The sequence below is a fragment of the Schistocerca nitens genome, chromosome 2 (assembly GCF_023898315.1).
Source record: "Schistocerca nitens isolate TAMUIC-IGC-003100 chromosome 2, iqSchNite1.1, whole genome shotgun sequence".
NCBI lineage: Eukaryota > Metazoa > Arthropoda > Insecta > Orthoptera > Acrididae > Schistocerca > Schistocerca nitens.
The window spans coordinates 1,183,330,403-1,183,353,562 of NC_064615.1; the positions used below are offsets into that span (position 1 = coordinate 1,183,330,403).

The window sequence follows — 23,160 nt, forward strand, 5'->3', positions numbered from 1 at the left end:
TTGCATTTTATACGTGCAGTTGGATCGTTCTTCAATCTTCAGTATGCCGAGTCTGCAAGCAAAAGACCCATTTTATCCACATAATTGTCCCGTGTGAAAGAAAAACCGTCATGTTGGCCTTGTCTGCTGGAAGAATTACTAAATCCTGGTTTTCTTTCACGGACCGGATTGTGGCTCTTTCAAGCGAGTAGATGTTATGTCGTGGGGGTGGCACCGGTGCAATGTATGAGAAACCTCTTGCCTAAGCTCATCAGCTAGATCGTCAGGAAGTCTGGACACCACTTGTTCGACAGTGGAAATTAATTTCATAAGGGGAACATTCTTGGGCATAGGGGCAAAATTCAATCCTTTCTCCAATACTGCCACCGTAGTATCATCCAGTTGTTTGCTTGTGAGATTGATCACAACATGTCGACAGGTGTCATCATCTGTCCTTAGAGTCTTTCGTGACCGCATACGTGAATGAAATATTCTCAGTTTTCGAGCTTTCGAATAAAATCCTTGAGCTTTCGATGACCATCTCCGCCATCGTTGTCAGGAGTTCACTGACTGCAGGGGCTACTACGGTTTCTCGATTATATAGGCACGGTGACATCATCGGCAGCCAATCAGATAGACCCAATGTGGCGTGTGCACGTATGTTGAGCTGGGCAGCTAGCAGAGCTATTGCCTGTGGCAGCACCGGTGATGTCAGGTGGCACCAGAGGCAGGCGCCACGTTTGGAACTGCCGCTCCCGTGTCGCACATCTGTCTTTGCTTTCTTTTGATGTCCAATGCCTGACCCCGCATGCCCTGATGAGTGTGTGCCTTTGGTCTCTGGTTGTTGTTTAAATGGCTGCTTCCTTTATAATGGGGTCTCAATATGTAGATCCATGAGCCAACGCTTTTGTATTTTTGAACTGTATTTTGTGTCCGTTTTCTAGGCAGTGCTACGCTATGGCCGACTTGTCAAGCTCCCTTTATTTTATATGGTGCTTGTGCTCAGCACATCACTCTGCAACCGTGTGAATTGTTTGTCCGATATACATTCTGCGACATTCACAGGGTATACCGTACACGTCGGACACTCGGAGATCGATGTCATGTTTAACAGGGCGCAACATATCTTATATCTTGGGGTGGGGCAGAAGACTGGTCTTAGCCCATGTTTCTGCAGTAGACATCCTAACTTACTGCTAGTTGCTTCACAGTGTGGCAGAAATGCAGTCCGTTTGGCCTCTTCTACTGATTTACCAGATGTCTTTTGTCGGCGGCCCTTGAGAGCATTTGCGATGTCTCCTTTGCTGTATCTATTTTCCCTGATAACACGTTTGAAGTTCTGCAATTCAGATTTTAGGTGGTCGTCATCATAGATAACCTTGGCTCTATGAACCAACATGTTCAGGACCACTTGCTTGTGTACAGGGTGGCAGAAAATTGTCTTACGGAAGGACATAAAATGTTGTACGATGAGACACAAGCGGTTGCCCTTGTGTCACGGTATGGGTTCTGTGTAGTGAAAGAAGCCATTGAAATCGGGCTGTCTGACAATATTATAAACAGAGATAAGGGGTATCCTTTAAGTAAGAGTTGGAACCCTTTTCTCTTTGATGTTAAGAAACAACAGTCCTTGTCTCGGCCTTCAAAGTAGTGTTTGATATCAATTTATCATTTCTATGAGCTTTCACTACTGCTGTGCTGTTGCACCTGTTGGTGGAGGGTGGTTATGTTCACGCATACGTGGTGGACTCACGAGCGACCACTGCGTGTTTGATTTCAGTTCTCGTGAGATAGTGCCATGGCCTACTCACTTAAAAGTAGCAGCCAGATGGACCACCGAAATATTGTGTCCAGATGATGATATGGAGACCAGATGTGAATACAGAACTGTTGATAAGTGGATCTTTACCCACATTAAGGGAAATGAGGAAGTTGTGTCATTTCAGATTTATAGTTTCATTGTCGTAGGTGGAAGATTTCAAGCAAAATTAGTTACTAACGCTGTTTTTGAGTTGTAATAGCCAATATTTCATAGTTAATAGATTATTAGAAAAGATTTGTTGAGGCAGATTAAATCAGCTTGGCAAATGGTGTCTCAGAACTGTACTGAATGCATCAGGGGCAATAAGTTTTTACAGAATCGCTGATGACAGTGACCGTGAAATCCAGAGTTCTTCTCATTCATAGAGTTCAGGGGTAGCATTGCAGCGATTCCAAATAAAATAATAATAGTGTTATTCACGCTCTGTCATCTTGTGTGGCTCCCCATGAAGTAAGAGCATGAAGATTCTTGCATTTCTTGGCTTCCATTGCCCAGCTTGTTATTTCTTTCAGTTTTCAGCTTTCAGCATATAGACGACCTAAAGATTTGATAAGAGCATGTTGTCAATGACCTGGCTAATATTGTCTCATTATTTCTCTTGAATGTTGCAGACACTTGCAGAATCTTTGACTGATATTGCAAATAATCGAAAGTCAGTGATGGAAGAGTATAGAGCACATTACAGAATAATTAACCCAAAGGCAATAACAATGGGGCAGTTGTATGGTTGCTTCGATCCTGTTTCTCATGAATGGTCAGATGGTAAGTTTTAGCACTAATAATGCTTCCATCAGTCATATATTTTTTGTTTTACATCATGTTTTATCAGATTTCATGCATTTTTCATTATTTGTGTTATGAGATGGTGGATGGTTATTTTCATTTTTATGTTTATGAAATGTTCCTTGACTCATTTCAGGTGTGTTGGCTAATACTTTTCGAGAATTTGCATCTGCAACAACACCTGACAGGAAATGGATCATGTTTGACGGCCCAGTTGATGCTGTGTGGATAGAGAACATGAATACTGTACTCGATGACAATAAGAAGTTGTGCCTTATGTCAGGTGAAATCATTCAGGTAAGAAAATAATAATGATGATAATAATACAGTAAAACTTCTGAATGGCAGACATCTGTGGGAAAAATAAAAATATCATCTTTAAAAAAGTGTCTGCTAACCAGAAAAGGATAAAAATACAGTATACAATACAATACACTACATTCAATGAACTACAGACAGAAATGTGCTGTATAAACAACATAGTGAAAATTTATATCCACTTACTAACATTACTACATTAACAAATCCCTGTACCATAATATGTTATGGTATTAAAATTTCTTTCATGCAATCTGGAAGGTTTGTTTGAGGTAGTCATGTATGTTTTCTGAACCAGAGAGTAATTTATAACTGTCTTTTCAACTTGCACTTTAACTGCTGACATTAAACTTTGTCTCTCTTAATACCCCCCCACTAAAAAGTAGTGTTTCAATTTTCTTGCCTCTTACACTCTCTGCTTACTTGAAAGTGGAGTGAAGTCCAGTTCAGTTACATCATCTACATCTTCATTTTGTTGTCCATTCTCAACATTTTCACCACACCTGTCTTGATGAAACTGTTGTATGAGTTCACTTACACTAGTTGATGTACTTTCTGTAAGCAGTACATTGTCAATATTGGCATAACCCTCAGATCCATCAGTTTTCTTTACTGAAGTGTGAAGTTCATGCTCATCTCCCTTGACATTGTTTTCTCTGACACCATCGTCGATTGCTGAAGCAAGATCATTAAAAATGAAGCTGACCTTCTGGAAACAGTTGGTGGTTGTATTGTAGGTATGTTGCTTGTTGTAAGGCTGAAGAAATCCACTGGATGCATCCAATACACTAGTAAATTTTCCAAGTTCTTATCCAGATTTAACATTGTCCATTTGAGACAAAATATGTCTCAACACTTGCTGCATGAAAACAGTGGTTGGCAATGTGAAGTTGAATTTGGGGACAAAAAGATTATTTCACATTTTCTAGTGCAGCATCACAATTGAAAGTGGCAGTATCCATAAACAAAATCTCTTTCCTCCTTTGTCTTTCCATTCTTCTATCAAATGCATGCAACCATTCAGTCATTATTGCTCCTGTCACCTGAGATCATTTATTAGCATACCACTCCACGTTCAATTTACTCAAGTCAATGTCCTTAAAACATCTAGACTTCGTGGCCTTACCAGTAATTAAATACTTTTTAAATTCACCTATCATTTTAACACACAGTAGAATAGTGAGTTGCTGTTTTGAAATTTTGTGTCCTGAACAGGACCATAGTTTACTGGGAAGAGTTCTGAAGGAAAGATCAGTCTCGCCACAGTTAAAAATGTTGCTTTCTTCATAACCCTCGCAAATACCTGTTACCCTTTTTTGCCCGTCTAACATGGTGTTTTCGTCCACTGAACTGGATTCACCAACAGTGGTTAGAAAAGAGATGTTGTGTCTACTCCTGAAGTTTTCGAGCCAACCAGTAGAAGATTTACAATCATTAAGCCCTAACTCTGTGGTGATTCCGAGTGCTTTCTCACGGATTAGTGGTCCTAACTGGTAAGTTATTGGTGTGAGCATGGCAGACCCACTCAGTTGTCAGATTGTCAACTTTTAGGTCTAGTATGTTGGGAAAAGGACATTTACTGGTAAGGTTATCAGTTCCAGTCCACGATTTCAGAATGACATTTTTGTTTCTTAAAATGTCACTGATCTGTCTTTTCCAACTGCAAACCTGCTGGCAATATCTAATACTAAGCTTTCCCTTTTTGTAGACATTGATTATCTTGACCTTTTCATTCATTGTTAACCATTTTTGTTTTTGTGACCTCTTAGCACTACAGTACATAAACTCCCTCGCTTGAAGTCAGCAACAGTGTGCACTTTAGGCCCCCTTCACATGGAACCTCTGAGAAGTGCTTCTTGTTGGCGCTTCCTCTGGTAAAATGCAGATTTAAATGAACGCCTTCGCTCATGCCCTTTGTGGTGCTCAGTGGCAGACTTGCCACCAGTGGTGTGGATTGACAGTCCAAGCAGTGTGTTGGTAAATATGAAAAATTGGCACATGAAGTCAGCATAGCAGTAGTGACATCATCAAAGCCGTTCGCAGCAGCATCAATCATGCTTGGTTTGAATGGTTTCTTGAAACCCTGGGCCATATGAATTCCTCCCCTTCACCACCAGATTTTCTGAACTGAGCCGATGGAGTTATCATTACAACATAATCTCTGCTCCCGGTCTCAACCTATGGTAACCTACTCCCCACACCTTCCACCTAACAGTTCCACACACTCTGTCCCATCACCTCCTCCCAGTTCATGTCCCCTCACCCTCATTGTGCTGCACACTCTGCCAATGCACACACTAAAGTTTTCTCCTTCTCTGTCCCCCCCTGCCCCCCCCTCTCCCACCAACACACCAACACACACACACACACACACACACACACACACACACACACACACATCCATCCCACGTCCCGGCCCCACCACTTCCTGACACTGCACCTTATGGTAGTCTTTCCATATTGCTGCCTGTATTGGACATGGGACTGTTAGATTCAGACTGGAGCAGTTATTGAAAATTATTAACCGGACTGTGAACTTTCAATTATGAAAATTTATTCCAGCAAATGGAAAAGTAAAGGCGACCAATGCATAAACCTTAAATTTACCCAGTTTTTATGATCTGCATTGCTAGCATTTTCTGAAGTACTAAATTCTGAAAATATAACTATGATTCTGAAGATTGTAGTTTCTGCATAAGTTATTATTCACAATAAATGACAAAGAATTTAGAATAGAAAAGTGATGTAATGATCAAATAATGGTCTGATCACTGTTACTAATAAACTGTAATATTCAAATTAATAGTCATTTCTCTTTGGCATATCATGACTGTTACTCCACTTACAGAATTACTTTACTGAACAAAATAGAAGTCTTGCCTTACCATGGTCTGCATCATTGGAAGTATGATCGTGGTTGTGTCATTGAAATGGTGGTGAACAGTGATCTATCACAGGTTCTTCACGTCTCTGATAAATTAAAACACACCAAGGAGATTCACAGATGCATTGTCCCAAGACAACCATAGCTCACCGCTTTTCACATATCATAATTTTGGTAATTCTTGCATCTGCAACTTAATGATTTCAGAAACAGCTTAATAGCATGTAAGTGAAAAGCCACAACACTTATGAAGACTTGACGTATTCTTTTTCGACACCACAACAATTTTGCATCTGCGGCCATTGACAAAGTGTCAACACCATTTTAGGCCCCACCACTATCTCTCTTTCAACTGATATTGTGCACGTCACCATGGAGCATGCTTAGCCAGTTAGCCAGTTCAGTTGCTTGCTTTCTGCAGTATTAATTTTACTTTTAATCAACTCCTTGTCTAAACCCTTGGAGAAAAGTAATCACTCACAATAAAGAAATAGATATTACATCTTTTCATCATTTTAAATTAATGCCCTTATAAAAAGTAACACATTTTACAGATTTTCAAAGATATCTTTGTTGGCAACCTTCACATATTGCTTGAAGATTAATCAATCAATAGTCATATCAAAAGCAATTTTGAAAAAAAAAAAAAAAAAATGTTATTAATGTTTTTGGATGTAGTTGTTCTGCCGGCCATGATGGCTGAGCGGTCCTAGGCGCTTCAGTCCGGAACCGCGCAACTGCTACGGTTGCAGGTTCGAATCCTGCCTCGGGCATGGATGTGTGTGATGTCCTTAGGTTAGTTAGGTTTAATTAGTTCTAAGTTCTAGGGGACTGATGACCTCAGATGTTAAGCCCCATAGTTCTCAGAGCCGTAGTTGTTCTATTATGTCTTCCAGCAAATCTTAATCTTTCTTTCGCTTTTAATAATACTGGTTTTACTTGCTCCTTCTGTTTCATATGTCTTCTTAAGTATCACTCATAAGTACATGAATTGCGGGGGGGCTCAAGAAGTTTTAATACTAACTATTTGATTATTCCTCTGTGTTGAAGTTTATTACCTTATGTTTATCTACCAGAACTGCTGTTCATTACATCAAGTGGAAATTTTGTCCAAGTTCTTCTGAATTTCCTTATGATTATCCGGTGAAGATAAATTCCTATAAATGACAGCATCTTCAATGCACAGCCTGTTGAGCCTGGTGGTGCAGTGGTAAAGCAAGTGCACAGAAACTAAAAAGCCGCATGATCGAATCACATTAACACCTAAGAATTTACAGTCTGTGTTTGACATCACTTTCACCTTGTAGTGAGAGGAACGTCCATGAGGGTCGACATGTTGTTGGGATTCCACATTAAACTGTAGAAACAATAAATGTATTGTTCCCAAACACTATTTATTTATATCCATGACAGATTTTTAAGGTTTAAACTTCCATCATGGATTTACATTTGTCAGTATGGCATTTATGTGTGTGTTGTTACATGATTTGTGGCACTGTATACTGGAGAAACGGTTCCAGTATTTCACAACTTGGTTTTGGGGTTTTTTTGAGTAAAAAATAAATGTATATCTAAATCTGAAAATAACATAAAGTAAAACAGAATACCTCCAGAGGTTACAGGCTCCTTTCTCTTTCATTGCACGTAACATGGAGAACAGTGTCTGGAAACTGATAGGTGAAAAGAACATGTAGCAGCAGAAAAGCATTGTCTCGAAGTACATAGAATATATATGGTAATAACATTATTACTTCAAAATAAGATTTAAGGGATTATGGAGATCTTTTTTTGAGTCGCTGAATACGTGTTGGAATAGATATTTCAGGTGGTATACAGATCTGATTCTTTCAAGTTAGTATAGCTTAAATATGTATAATAGCTTTATATATTCAGGTGACATGGTGCAAACTGTAAATGCAATAATTATTTTGCCAAAGTTGGCAAAATTAATACATAAATAACAGTTCTGGCAGGGATCAGAGACAGGGATGAAAGAATGGAGACCAAGACAGAGGGGAAAAGGGGCGGAGGGAGAGGCAGACAGAGAAATTCGGATATAAAGGGTGAAAGATGTGAGGGAGCATAACAAACTTTTCCAAAGCAAGGTTTTTTAAGATTATATCTGTTACATGTAATGACTAAGTAAACGTTGGAGTAATATGTTGGTTAATGCTTCGAAATATGGAGATAAGATATGTAGTTTATGATGTTTGTAGTTGTACTTAATTACCTAGAAAGGGTATTGCATGGAAGATGTTATTTTCTTTTTGTTTCCCATTATGTGATTGATTTGCCACTACTGAGTGTTCTATGGTGTCTACTATGGAGCTGTTATAGCAATTTGCAATAGCTGTTTTGTTTTATTAGTACAGCAATAGCCAACCACCTGCATGAAATAAAGCACCATGTCAGTGAAACAAGTATCAGCATCCTACACTTCCAACCTAAAGGCAAAGACTCAAAATTTACAAACAACAATAGAAACCACCTGAATCCATCTTAAATGATAAAAATGACAACATTTGCAATAGTAGCATTTTTGTTTTCAACAACAGCTGACATTATTAAATTTGCAATGGACGTGTGCGCGCGCTTCCCCCCCCCCCCCCCCCCCCCACACACACACACACATCAACTAACAACATAGATTGTCTCGCTGCAAATTTTTAAAACATAAACCAATGTATTACTCCAACCTTTACTAAGTTATTACATGTAACAGATATAGTCTTAAGAACCCCCTGCTTTGGAAAAATACATTCTCCTCCAATCACTCCTTTTATTCTCTGTATCTGTATCTCTCTCTCTCTCTCTGCCTCTATCCTTTCATCCCTATCTCTGAGTCCCAGCCAAAATTGTTATTCATGTATTAATTTGGCAACATAATTATTGTGCCTACAGTTTGCAGCATTTCACATGATTATGTAATTGAAAATGAAATGTAAGGTATAAAACTTGACAGAATGAGATCTGTATACGACCTGGAATATCTATTCCAACACATGTATTCAGCAACTCAAACAAAGGTCTCCACAATCCTTTAAAACTTATTCTGAAGTAATAATATTGCTATGATACATATTCTTTGTACTTCAGGACATGTTTCTCTGCTGCTGCTTGTTCTTTTCACCAACTAGTTTCCAGACATCATCTCTACACGTGATGTGTTATGAAACAGAAACTTGTTTTATTTTTGCCTTTAGATATACATTTATATTTTAGTCAAAAAACCCTCCAAAACCAAACTCTGAGACAGTGTTTATGTTTCTTCACTAGACAGTGGCACAAGTAACACCATAGACATGTTTGTCATATTAACACTTGTAAATCCACCTGATGATGGGGGTTTAAACCTTCAAAACACATTGTGGATTAAAGAAACAGTGCTGATTATGGTAAAGTTGTTGCTTCATTCAATAAATGAAGAAAGGCAATCCTGGCCTTATGACTTACCTTACAAGATAGATTGAAGAAAGCCAAACGTGTGTTTATAGCAGTTAAAGATTCAGTGTTGACTGGATGCTGCTGTCTGAGAATTCTGACGGCAGTAGGGTTGAAATAATGAGGAGGAAAAAGGTTATTTACAACCTGAGACATTTGGATGGGAAGTGAAGTTCAGGGACAACAAGAAAAAACTGTTGACATTTCCTGATGACAATGTAATTTTATCAGAGAGCAAAGGGCTTGGAAGAGCAACTGTGCAAAATACATAATGTCTTCAAAATATTATATAAGATGAACATGAACAAAATTAAATGATGATATTGGAATGTAAGTGATTTAAACCAACCAGTGCTCAGGGAATTAGGTTAGCAAGTGATATACTAAAAGTGCTAGAGTTTTGTTATTTGGGCAGCGTATTAACTGATGGTGGTTGAAGTAGAGAGGATATAAAATGTAGACCGGCTATAGCAAGAGGAGCATTTCAGAAAAAGAGGAATTTGTTAACATTTAATGTAAATGCTGCAGATTAGATGAGTATATTAGGTAACAAATGAGGAATCACTGAATCGAACTGGAGAAAAAAGGAATTTGCCACAAAATGTGAGTAAAAGGTGATGTTGGTTGTAGGGGCACATTGTGAGGCATCAAGGAATCATCAATTTGGTAATGGTGGAAAATGTGTTGGAGTAAAAATTGTAGGGGGAGACCAAGGGACATATACAGTGAGCATTTTGCAGTTGTGATGAGTTTTGCACTGGTAGACTAGCATGGAGAGCTGCATCAAACCAGTCTTGGACTGAAAACTGTAACAAAATCAAATGTTTTTGAATATCAGGTCTCATTTTACTTTTAAAATTACATAAAGCAAAAATTTTAAAAATTAGATTGCCAGGTTGGCATAAAGCAAATGAAACTGTGCAGTACAATCTTTAAAATTTATGCTCTTCCAGCAATATAATGAGATCCACTGAAGATGGCGTATTTGTATATAAATAACTAGATTAAATAAAAATAAAATGTAAGATGATGTTGTACTTTGCAGAAGGCAAATGTTTTAAAAATTAAATCTAATTTGTGGAAACAAAAAAACAGTGCTAGTAGTTTGTGATCTGAGGAAGTGGTTGTAGTGATTCTCATCATCATCATCATCATCATTATTATTATTATTATTAAATAAAGTCCATAAGAGAATGTGTACACAGATGAGTACATATTTAACCTCTATGCGTTTCCTTAACATGTAAGAAATGTGTTTGGAAGTCGCCAGTTTCTGCATGGACGAAATTGTTTCAACAACTTCCAAAGATTCCGGATAAAATTACATCTTCTGTATATTATTAACTGTGTTCATAATTTTACATTGTGACAGTGGTCTATATTATATATTTCTGTGGATATTCAGCTAAACATGTTTATCTTACAGTTATCTTTATTTAATGATTGCTTTCAAAACCTTGAGTTTTTCATTTTAATTTGTTGTAGTATTTCCTGCTGCAAAATTTGTGTTATGATTTTGGTAGCTGAAACAGAGTTTGGTCATATTTTTCTTAGTCCTTACAAAATGTTATATTCTGTTTTTAAATGTAGTTTGAGATTATGTAATTATGTTGCAGATGACAAACAAAATGAACCTGATTTTTGAACCTGCCGACTTGGAACAGGCATCTCCTGCAACTGTTTCCCGGTGTGGAATGATATACTTAGAACCACATCAGCTGGGGTGGCGTGCTCTGCTAGCATCGTACAAAAATGTTTTACGTGAAAAACTCCTGGATGTGCAATTAGAACTGTTGGATGAACTTATTGATTGGCTTGTGCCACCCATCTTAAGTTTCCTTCATGAATCATGCCAACTGTTTATTGAAACAAGTGAACTACACCTTTTTCATGTAAGTATAAAAATATGTGACAGACAGATATAGCTATGTACAATGTAAAGTGAATATTTGTCCATTTCCACTGCACATATGCATTCCTTTTCTTTGGAATAGTATTCTTTATCTTGACAATATAGCTGTGTTTGTTAGTATTAGTCTGTATATATAGGTTCTTATTGTTGAGAATTACCAATGTCATTGTTATCATTTATGGACATTTCTAAACATATTAGGATGATATTTGTAGGCACACAACAAGGCAACATGTACTGCAGAGTCTTGCATGGTATACCAACGCTAGAAGGAGTAAAGGTAAACCTCTCACAGTAGCTGAGGTGATGAGCAGCTTACAGACTTAAAAAACCAGGTTCCCTCAGTTCACACAATTTACTGGTTGTGACTTATCACCACATCATCCTCAGATGAATTTAATATTATTAATGAAAATACAAATAAAGATACAGATAGAAATACAACACTGAGTTGCATTACTCCAGTTCCAGTTTTATTATCGACATTGTTGTTTTTCTGCAGTTTTTCCCATGATATCCTTCACAGCGCTCATTGTGCAGTTCACACTTGCAGTCTTGATATAGCTTGTGGCATTTCTTGTTTTGGTGGAACTTGTTGTGGAATACAAGTGTTGCAATCATGTTAGCACATGTCAGAGTTCATACTTTGCCTGTTCCAATTATTCTCACATTATGATGTCAGTTGAGTAGAAGTGGTTCCAGATAGTGTTGCATTTTTGTGTGAGTATTTGGCATGTTATTTCAATGAGATTTTGATTGCTGATGTTCTTCATTGTTCTAGTACTTTTTGTGTTCTCGTGCAGTTGTTAATAGTTCAAACCATTAATCTTAGATCGTGGGATAGGATTCGTTGAGGGTTCTATATATATGCCGTCTGGCCTAGAAGCCTTTTTGCGTCTTGCCTTTGTGATCACTTGGCATATTTCTTGTCTTGTCATAGAGATGTAACTTCTTACTGTTTAGCTTCCTTGTGCTGGAACCACAGGATGGCTTTGAAATTGTTTGACCGTGAGTCCTTTGACATTCCTTTTATTGCTTTTAGTCTTAGTTTTTTTGAGTGCTAGGAGTGGGTCTCTTTGAATGTGTTGTTATCAATGTCTTGCTTTTTTTCTACATAAGCCACCTTCTTCTTCTTCATTAATGTCTTGTATGGCCTCCTCTGGCTGGCATATAGTGACAGGTCACATTGTTGTGTTGTGATTTTGGCTTGCTGTGGTACTGCTAGTGTCTTCTGCCATTCATCAAAGCAGTCCTTGTCAAGCCATGGTTGCGATTTCCTATCTCTCATTTCTGTTTGACAGCATTGCAGAGCCATTTTGCATAGCTCCATGGCTTCCATTTCGTGTTTTAGTTGTAGTAGACACCTTACTTTTTCTACTTTTCCTAGGCTTTCTTAAACTGAATGTTTTGTCTATAAGGGATAGCATTATGAGGTCTGCGACTGTTGATCAATACCAATAAAACAGTTGTTGCATCAGTCACTTGTTTATTTTGCCACTAAGTGTATCAATGGTTCACACCATCATCTTCAGATGAAGAATTGTTTACTTACATGGCTGGTGTTGTTGAAGAGTACAGACGTCTTTTTACAGTCACAGACTGAGAGCAGTGTATAGTACGTTATTTTGTGTCTTTTGCTAATGATAAAAATTGTTGTTTTAGGAAAGACACTTTATAGGTTAAAAAATTGTGAATTCCTGACAGCAAATTGCACTTACGGGATGGTAGAGTTGGAAAAGGTGTGCATACTGCTGCCTAATGTATGTTCTCTCCACTACATGTTACATTTACACTGTTGTTTCAAAGAAGTTGTACATGGTACATATGTGTTTCTTTACATGGAATACAGTGATACAAGGTGGTTTCTGCAAAAATGTGTTTTTCATTTTAAGTCATACATATGCCCATTCATGTTTTTAAAACAGAAAAATGTGTATTTGTAGAAAACGTTTAATCTTGTATCTCTTTATTCAATGTAAACAAACATATCTGTAACATGTACAACTTCTTTGAAATGACAGCGTAAATATAATGTGCAGTGGAGAGGACATACATCAGGCAACAGTACATACACCTTTTACAACCTTACTGTGGTGTCACCGTCAGACACCACACTTGCTAGGTGGTAGCTTAAATCGGCCGCGGTCCTCTAGTACATGTCGGACCCGCGTGTCGCCATTGTGTTATCGCAGACCGAGCGCCACCACATGGCAGGTCTCGAGAGACTGACTAGAACTCGGCCCGAGTAGTACGGACGACCTAGCAAGGCGCAGTTATCCATATCTGGAGAGAGCCTCACTTGTGTTCACCATAGAGATGTACAAGAAGAAATTAAAGATAAGTATATGAGAAGCTCCGTTCTTTTCCTTATAGCTTTTACCACATATCCTGTTTCAGATTTAACGCAAGACGGCGTGATTTGACGCGTGCCCTATCGGCTACTTCATTGTGGACTGGCTGCTCTTGTCAGTCCACAACACTTACTATCCCTGTAACTACAATTCACTGACAGAAATTCACATTTTTTAATGTCTGGAGTGTCTTCTATAAATCAACAATATTTACCTTTAGCAAAAAACACAAAATAACCTACATTGGCCTCGGTGTGCAACTGTGAAAAGGTGTCTGTACTCTACAGCGACATCAGCCATGTAAATAAAAGATTCTCCACCTGAAGATGACAGTGTGAATCATTGAAATGTGTAATGGCAAAATAAACAAGTGACTGATGCAGAAATTGATTTACTTGTATTTATTTCAACTTCTCTAGTGTAATTTCCTTGGTATCCTATTTGGCTTGGACTTAGTTGTTGGTAATGGCTAATTAAATTCAAAAGTTGTTGTGACTACCATATGTTTTCTTATTGGTGCTACAGCTAGTGCCCAGAGGACTTTCTGGTTAATTGCCTTTCTGCCTGTGCCTCTGAGTAATACAAGATGTCTTGTGCTGGTTCCAGTGGGCCATGACTTTAAAATGTTACATAGTTAAACATCAGCTGAAGAGGTTTTACTTTCATGTGAATAATACTACATGCAGACATTTGAGGTGCACATATTCGGTCCTGGTGGGGAGAGGGGGGGGGGGGGGGGTGTATGGTATGGCAACAGGAAGGGCACCTCTTAAATTAATCACGCCAAATTCATTTGTAACCATGACCACCCTGTGCCAACATGGAAAAAATATGCAAGAAGAAGAAGAAGAAATAATAATGTAACTTTTTTGGAGAGAAAATACTGAAATGAGTGCATCTACAGTCTCAAGGCAGTGATCATCCACCAACAGCAATACCTTCAAATGGGGTGATTTCGGACAGTTTTGTCATTATTTGGATTGTAACTTTCGAATATATTGTTAGATTAAATTGATTGTTATGGAAGTGGTAGGGTATATGTCTAACGAATAAAATATCCCAGAACCAGAAAGTGTATGTGTAGGTATATTTATCTGAGGCAGTTAAATAAAGTGTCCAAAGTCACCTCATGGATTGGTGTGATTTCGGACACAAGTGTTTTTTAAATCTCTGTCCGAAGTTACAGTATATAGAGGGTGGATTCGGACAACCATTGCCTCTTTTTAAAATTTGACATGCTTTTTATTTGATTTTGGTGACATTTTACACATTTTAAGGTAGCACGGTGTTACGAATAAGTGTAAGACATGATCTGGATCAAAAGGGATTAGGCCCATGGCGTGAAATCCACCCTTTATGTTTTCCGTGGAGTTTGCTGAAAGCTTAGTCAGTGTCTGCTTCAGAAGAGACAGGAAGGCATCCTTGGAAATGGTCCCACGAGGGTGTTTCTTCCAATCAGTTAATACAGCTCACCATGCTGCTTTCATTGGCCTGAAGAAGCTTACACCGAGCAGTTGGAGGAGGTGCGTGCTATTGGGGGGAAGGAGAATGAATGAAATACTGTTCCACTCACACTCTTCAATGACATGTAAAGACACGTGACTGGATAAGTTGTCTCCAGTCATGACTGTTTGCCCATTTTGCCTCTTCAAATAGGTCAAAGCGATTGTAAAGGACCAGTCTTCAAATAATGGCAGGTCAAAGCATCCGCTTTTGTTCCTATTGAAACGGGTTCCTTGTGGTCCACCTTCTTGCCACGTGTCCCACAAATGCTCTGATTTGTAAAGGACATACGAGGAAGCAGTTTACAATCAGCACTAGCTGTCATCATTGTTGAGACACTAGATTTTGATGAGTCCATCACTTTTTCAGCATGCTTACTGCCTCATTTCGTAATTATCTGCTGCTTACCTGGATCATCTGACATGTTGGTTTCATCATAGCTGATCATGTTGCTAGGTAGGAGATTTTCCAGCTTTGCCTTGATATTGGAGAAAAATATCTCAACAGTCTCATTGTTTACTTCTGCATGACCTCGTTTAATACTTTCGCTTAAGTGAACGGAAAGATTTTCTGACTGTCGTTTGAGGAATAAATGCACCTATTCTTCTCCTGGCAACTTATTATGAAATTTCTTCTCTTTTCAGCCAGAATTGTCAAGGTAGCCTTTAACTAAATATCTACTATCCAATTTAGTGAAGGGAAATCCCCAATGTACAGCCCTCAAGATACCTTGCTTTAACATTTCTTCTTCTTCTTTATTCAGCACTGGCTGTCCTCCCATTTTTTTTTCGGATATGCTTCCTGCACTTTACTTTTTATAGTTGATTTAGGTATACCATACAAATCACACGCTTTTCTGTATAATAATTAACACTCTGAATATCACGAACTACTTTATCTAAAAGTTCTGGGTCATAATTACACCGTACTGTAGCACCTCTCCCACTCTTTATGTTCTTGGCATTGTCTGAAATCACTCCACACAGTACACAGTTTTACAAAAACCGTCATTATTTTGTTACCTTGTATGAGAAACTCAACAAACTTGTACAGAAATTGTCTCAATGGTGTTAGCTACTGAGCGCATCGACAATTACGGTTACAATAACTTCCTGCTCTGCGCAACAATAGAAAGTTTCCACTTTACTATAATGCATGCATTTTTGACACTGAGACTGTTCGTCAATTATTCACCTGGGGAAACAATTGACGCAAAATAAAAGTTGTGGAAAGCGATAAATGCTATCTTGCACTTAAAATAACTGGTGCATGGACGTTAAAATAAGTAACTCCTTGTTTCTATGCAGTGGCAAAGAGCAAATAAGCCAAATAATCCGAATTCGCCATGGTGTCCGACATCACCCCGTTTGACGCTACTGTAAAAATGAACTACTTAATAATAATGTTACTAATGATAGAAGGTATACAAAAAGTTCTGTTTTAGTAATAACTTAATTGCTGTCTATACAATTCATAATTTTATTGACAAAATGTTTCCTCTAAGTGCTTCTTAATTCCTTTTCAGTCATTTTCAAGATTATTCAGCAGCTTATTAGAAGGAGAACAAAAAGTGAGCACTCAATGGTTACAGTGTATTTTTCTCTTTAGCCTGGTGTGGGGATTTGCATCTACATTGAAAGGTATTCATTCATTTTAGTTTCTCAACAGAAATTTTGTATATTTAAACTACAAACTGATTGTACTTATTATTTGAATTATGACAATCAGAAAAGAAAAAGCAGATTGGCTTGTCTTAAGCTGAAGTAAAAATAGATTTACAACTAGAGTTGCCTGACTGGAAGCACTAGTTGCAAATAGTTTAGGAGCATTGATTGATTTATTCCTGTTAATGTTATCTGTTAAGTATTATCCAAATTTGTAATGTTTAATTGCTATACATGCCATGCTGAAGTAGTTGATGCTTATGGATCGATGCCGTTAAGGAATGGAGGCTGGTAGAAACGTATTTGTAATTCCTCCATTGTAGGATCTATTGGCTGAAACAAGGAAAACAGATTGAAAATTTTAGATTGAAATACAAGTGGGATCTTTTCTGCTTCTGTATTAGAGCAATGTCATATTAGTCTAGTGTGGTAGTCAGTTTAAAGAAATGTATTAACATCCGATAGAAAGAGCAAAACAGACTAAAAGGTTTACAGGTATACGAAGGTGCACACATGTTTAATGAGGAATCACAAATGTGATTGAAACTGCAGAGTGCTGGAAAGATCTCAATAAGAATCATATTGTTGCATAAGTAGCACTGTTTTCATAGACTGACTGCACTAGCAATACTGGAAAATACCCTTTCTAGGATAATAATCAAAGTATAACTGTAATAATCCCCCCCCCCATTCCCTCCCCCTTTTCCTTATTGGATTAGTTGGGTAGAATATTTTAGATTTTGAGACAAGTGGAATTTTTTCTGCTCGGTTAATAGAGCACTCCTAAATTAGTCTGGTGTGATATTCAATTTAATGGAATGTAGTAACAGACAACAGAAAGAGCAAACACAGATAAAATGTGCTCCAGAAGTATCTGTGTAGCACACCTGCTTGGAGGTAGCAGGCAGACAGCGCACCACCCAAAGATGTGATAAACTAATATATACCTATCTTTATTGTTGTTATTAACTGCCATAGAGACTGATGGAAAACAGGTTAACAATACTGCCCGGAGAAAAAACTTGTAAAAGATTATTTTTGTATATGTATTAGACCTTGTAGCCATCATTCCTGCTTATGTTATCCCCTTGCTAGTATATGTTGACATCTATCTTGTTCTAACTGTCTTCTGTTTTCAACTTTTTGTTTTAGTTGTAAAGTGCAAACCTAATTTTTGTAGCCTCTGGTGCCTGTTTGATAGCTCATCAGTCTGTTGATTTAAAGCTGAACATCTTATTCAGTATCCGATAGTGTCTGCTGGCAGAGGCTGGGGATGAGGTACTCAACATCATAGTTTAGGTTGCACTTCTCTACACATTTTAATTAGCCTCAGAGTTATACTGTTTGCAGTCTGACCAGTTTTCTTATTATGTGAAAATATTAGCACATGCAATCAGGTCACCACTCACAAATAACTAAGAATTCAATGGGAGAATTTCTCATATGAATCCAGCAGAATTTCTCATATGAATCACAAAGTTATTAAAACACACATTAATGAAGCACTGTCCAATAACCAGAGGTAGATCAAACAAGGCACTAAGCAAAATAATGAAGTGTGGCACAAAGTGCTGTCCACATTTACATAAAATGTCGTTGTTCACATACAATATTGGCTTGTGGAAATCCGTCAAATAACATTACACTGCAATGGTTCACTTAGATTACTTTATTAAAGGTCACCACACTGAACAATAGCTCATTTGAAAGACAATGACAATGACAATTCAAGCCTCCTACCATCCTTGAGACAATTCAAACTATATTCCTGCTCATAGCTATAACATGATCAAACATCGGGAGAATAGGTGTTACATGCTTTGTTAGCTTGACTGGGACTGGGCACAGACTACTCACTTTGAGTGACATCCAACTTTTTAAAGACAGGCATTTGAACAAATGGTTATTTCTTGTATTATGCAATGATTTTAAAGACAGATAGGAAAATTTATGCTGCTTAGAATAGGTCATAAGAACTGATACAATTTTGATGGACAATAAATGTGGTAATCTAGGAATTTAGAAAAATTTGTGGAAATACTTTGTGCATCCACATTGTAAATAACTGACTTATGAGTACAAGTGCCATATTGACAATTATTTTACGTGATGGTAAATTTTTGAAAATTTTAATTAGTGACTTAATTAATCTGTGGGAGGTGTCATACAACTCGGGGGGGGGGGGGCTGGGGGCGCTGATGGTGGAGGAGGGGGGGGGGAAGAAAGGGGGGAGGGAGGAGAGGGAGAGAGAGAGAGAGAGAGAGAGAGACAGCAACAAAAGTACAGTGTCAAAGTTCAGAATCTAAGCCAGAAGGGAAAATCAGCAATAGAAATTATGATTGTATGTGCTGATCTTCTTTTGAGCATGACAGAGAACACACACAGTTGCACAGCATATCATAGTCGAAAGAACATATTTTATTTCTGATGGAATTATGTTTTGCTGGAGATATACAGTTAGCACAACTGCATACTGAGCAAGTTCATGTCCTGGTTGTGGCACAGATTTTAATTCAATGCTTGAGCTTGTATTGTTATCGAAGATAAAGTTGAGATGCTTATGTTTTCATGAAAACTTAATTCCACCAAATCTATAGATAACCTGTGCCTGAAGTACAGACAGGATATCCCCATTATGTGCAAACCTGGGGTGCTGTTCCAATTTTGGAGAGCTTTGGCAATGCTGATGATGTAAGAAGGGGAAAATTGGCTGAATGTGTTAATTGAAGTTTGTGTTTGGGAGGGTGTTGGACTGTGGTAGTCCAGACAGGTGTGCTAACCACAATGCCACAGTGGTATAAATCCACTACATCACTGTAGCATTGTGGTGGCACATCTGCCTGGTAAGCAGGAGACTCACATTCAAGTCCTGGATGTGGCACAAATTTTAATTCATTGCTTCAGCTTCTATCCTTATTGGAGATATTTTGTTTTGATATGACACACCAACTTCTATCCTTATTGAAGATATTTTGTTTCGATATGACACAGGGCCCTGAAACCCACCATTTCAGCACATAACAAAAGCAGCAACATATCAAAGATCACACAAGAAAGATTGTCCTTATTCCTGACAGGTATAGAACTTTCAGTGGTAATTATATTTTAAGTTAATTTGTTTCATGCAAATTAAAATTATTAACCTGGAGTTGGGATGGCACTCCTTACAATGAATGGTGCCACTACTTTTATAACTCACACAATGTTTGCAAAGTCTTATGATAGTAAGAAGTTGAATAACAAGTATTTTCTGATTACATGTTTTGAGTGAAAACTAATTATACTGTTGGATTCAGTGCAGTGAAAGTAAATTGCTTAGTAACAGGTTTTGGTGAAGCAAAGATTAATTGAAAGTTTCAAGTATTTCTCTACATGTCACATACATACAAAACACATAATGGTATGATAATGAGCAAAATTACTGGAAATAAAAATTATTAATCATCAGGGTTGGGAATTGTAACACATGGAATAGTTTTAACTTGCTGTGTCTCATATTTCATTCATTTATTTGTCTGTAACACCTGTTATTAATCATCTCTTCTGCTATATCTTTTCATTTGCAGTAATTTATGTGGTCTCAGCACTTCCTTTTCAGTAACTACTCCTTTTCTTCATTGCCTTTTATTTTCCTATATCTTTTTTTTTCAACATGCCTGTTTGCCCATCATCTACCTACCATATATAAGGCACTTAGCTCTCTGCTCTTACTGATTGATACACATAGTTTTTCAAAGTTTTGCTTATTACCCTATCTTTGAGTTCTCAGGTTTTAAAATCTCATCTGGTGCATTCACCAGCAATCAGTCTTTCATTCTCATCCCATCCAGGAATGCTCCCCTGACCCAAGGTTCTGTGTGACTTTTCCATAACTCTCCCCATTTCATAAACCTCATCCGTCCTTTTCTTTCATCCCTTTTCCTTTCCCTTCAACCCTGGCACTGGCTTGCACACGTGGGCTTGCACACCTGGATCTCCCCTTGGGGGAGAAGCAACACGATTCCCCAGGCAAAGTGAGGATGACTCCACTGTGGAGATGGTGTCTACGTCCATGGAGTCTGCGGAAGTAAGAGGGGAGAGCAACTTCCTGACACCAGTGATATTAGAATACAAGGCCTGAAGAGCACCCCGATGCCATCCCGCTGGAGCACAAGATGATGAGATCGGTGACAGCCAGTCTGAGCCAGGATCCCTGGAAACATTCGGTGGCAATGTGGAACACCACAGCAGGCTGAGGCCACGCAGGAGACATCAAACTGGTGTGGGGCATGTCCACCAGCTGGAGGGGCACCAGAGCACTGCCGGAAGCTGTGAAATTGTAGGCTCATCGGGCAGAGGTGCTGACGCGGGTGGAAGAGGAGACTGGGATGCTGGCACAGCATTCAGCAACTGGGCACCAGCGAAGGCAGTGGTGCAACCGGTACAGAGATGGAGGGGGAGATTCCCACCCAGACTTGGATCTGATTTCAGCGGTTCTGGGCCTCCAATCTAAAGAGTGTAGACGCAGTGGCCATTATGTCTCATGATGACTGCCGGTACCAGCAAGGGGGACCAACCGGAAGCAGGTGCCCTGACTGCAGTACCTGGAGGAAAACTCAGTACACCAGAACATGATGGCAGGTGAGATCCTAGACAGAGGAGATGGAGCAGCACACTATGCTGGTGCCCGTGAGGGAGGTCAGCTGTGGAGGGCTGCAAGAACCAATAGGAGTCATCTGGTAGGCTGTCAGAAAAGAAAAAAAAAACTGTAATGCCTGCAGACATTTTTTTCATTTGGGTCTTAAAGATATGAACTGTGCACTCAGTTTCATATTTAGATTGGTGGTGAAAGGGAGGGGAGTGAACATGGTGAATGCCTTACCACAGAAACCTTGAAATGCTTGAGACAGGAACTGAGACCAGTTATCAGAAACAAGAGTAACGGGGAGACCTTCCACAAAAACATTTTTTTGAGAGAGCCTGGATAGTGACTTCAATAGTGTGGAGAAGCACTGGAGCGTGTAAGGAAAACATGAAAACACATAAATGACAATTAGCCAAACACATTCAGAAACGGGCCCACAAAATCCACATGGATGTCTTCCCAGATCTGGCTTGCTGCAGGCTGTGAGGAAAATGGAGTCTTGGGAACCACATGATGACTAGTGCACTGGGGACACAACCAATTGCTCCAGCTCCCTGTCAATGCTGAGCCACTACACGTGCCTGTGAGCCAATGAAACACCTGAGTGACCCTCATGTAACAGTTATAAACCTCCTGCAAAGAACACCCAGGAATAACCACTGTGGGAGGTGCATCATCCCTGGAGAGGAGGAGGACCCTGTCTAAGACTGAGACATGAAGATGCAAGACAAAGTAGTTATGACATTTATCAGGCACCTGGCCCACAGGACAAGAAGACCAACCCTGACGGATGAGATGGACTACCTGCTCGAGGTTAGTGTCAGACGCTGTTGCCTCGGTAACTTCGGCGTTAGTGGTCAGAAATCCACCTACCCTGTGGGAGTAGGAGATGTTGTTGTTGTTGTTGTGGTCTTCAGTCCAGAGACTGGTTTGATGCAGCTCTCCATCCTGTGCAAGCTTCTTCATCTTCCAGTACCTAATGCAACCTACATCTTTCTGAATCTGCTTAGTATATTCAGAATGGGGAACAGTAAATATTGACAATTTTTCCTCTTGGGAATGCTTTCAAAAGAGATTTAAAGAGGATTACTGGTTTGCCAGTGCAAAGAAAAGTTAATATCAGATCCATGGGACCTGGGCAGAGTCACGTATCCCCCAGGGAAACATTCTGAGTTAATGTGCAGAGTGACGACCGTCGGATCCCGAGTTGTTTTCAGTGTTTATTCCAAAGTAGTTTTCCTGCACCAAATTCCTTGTAGATCTTAAACTATTCTGTCATCTATTCCTAAAATCGTAAACTATCCAATAATCTTATTACCTAGAAAATTAGCTATGACTACAACTTAGGAGAATCACAGAATAAGAAAGAAAGTGATCTCTAGACGTGAAATAAACGGAATAAGAATATTATGTCTGTGGAAAGTATAATATAACGTGACGAACTGAATGACAGACTGTAGTGTATGATTTTCTATTTTGTATAGAATATTTTATACCTTTTATGAGATGTGATGTAGATGGCAGGGTTTGTATCAGTTCTGAAAGGGATGTGTATTGTGGATAAAAGCACGGTTTACGAGAACACATAAATCGTGACTAACACTAAACACACACCACACCTTTCGAACAACCCTCACAAGCAAGTGTGACTGATTCTTCACCATTAGCCATTTCCATAGGGTCGCTAAGATTTCCTTCGGGGACCTCGAGGGTGAAGGTGGGAATGTCCATTCTGTAGGAGACGGTTTAACACCAGACCTCCTCCGGGGTCTCACTCAAGTACCTGAGAGGTAGGGATGCTGGTGAAGGAGGGTGGGAAGGGTGTACTGTCTTTGGGGCTATCTTCTTTCTCTTCTTTTATCTTAGCAACCGTTTTTAT

General features: G+C 38.8%; 1 protein-coding gene across 1 annotated transcript in view; it reads left to right on the forward strand.

Annotated features, from left to right (window-relative positions):
- Positions 1–23,160, forward strand: part of LOC126235648 (dynein axonemal heavy chain 3) — a 1,245,905-nt gene that overhangs the window by 529,647 nt on the left and 693,098 nt on the right. The window contains exons 27-30 of the mRNA XM_049944362.1: positions 2,413–2,563; positions 2,721–2,881; positions 10,844–11,119; positions 16,519–16,633. Of these exons, the coding sequence (XP_049800319.1) occupies positions 2,413–2,563; positions 2,721–2,881; positions 10,844–11,119; positions 16,519–16,633 (703 nt within the window). The remainder of the gene's footprint in view (positions 1–2,412; positions 2,564–2,720; positions 2,882–10,843; positions 11,120–16,518; positions 16,634–23,160) is intronic.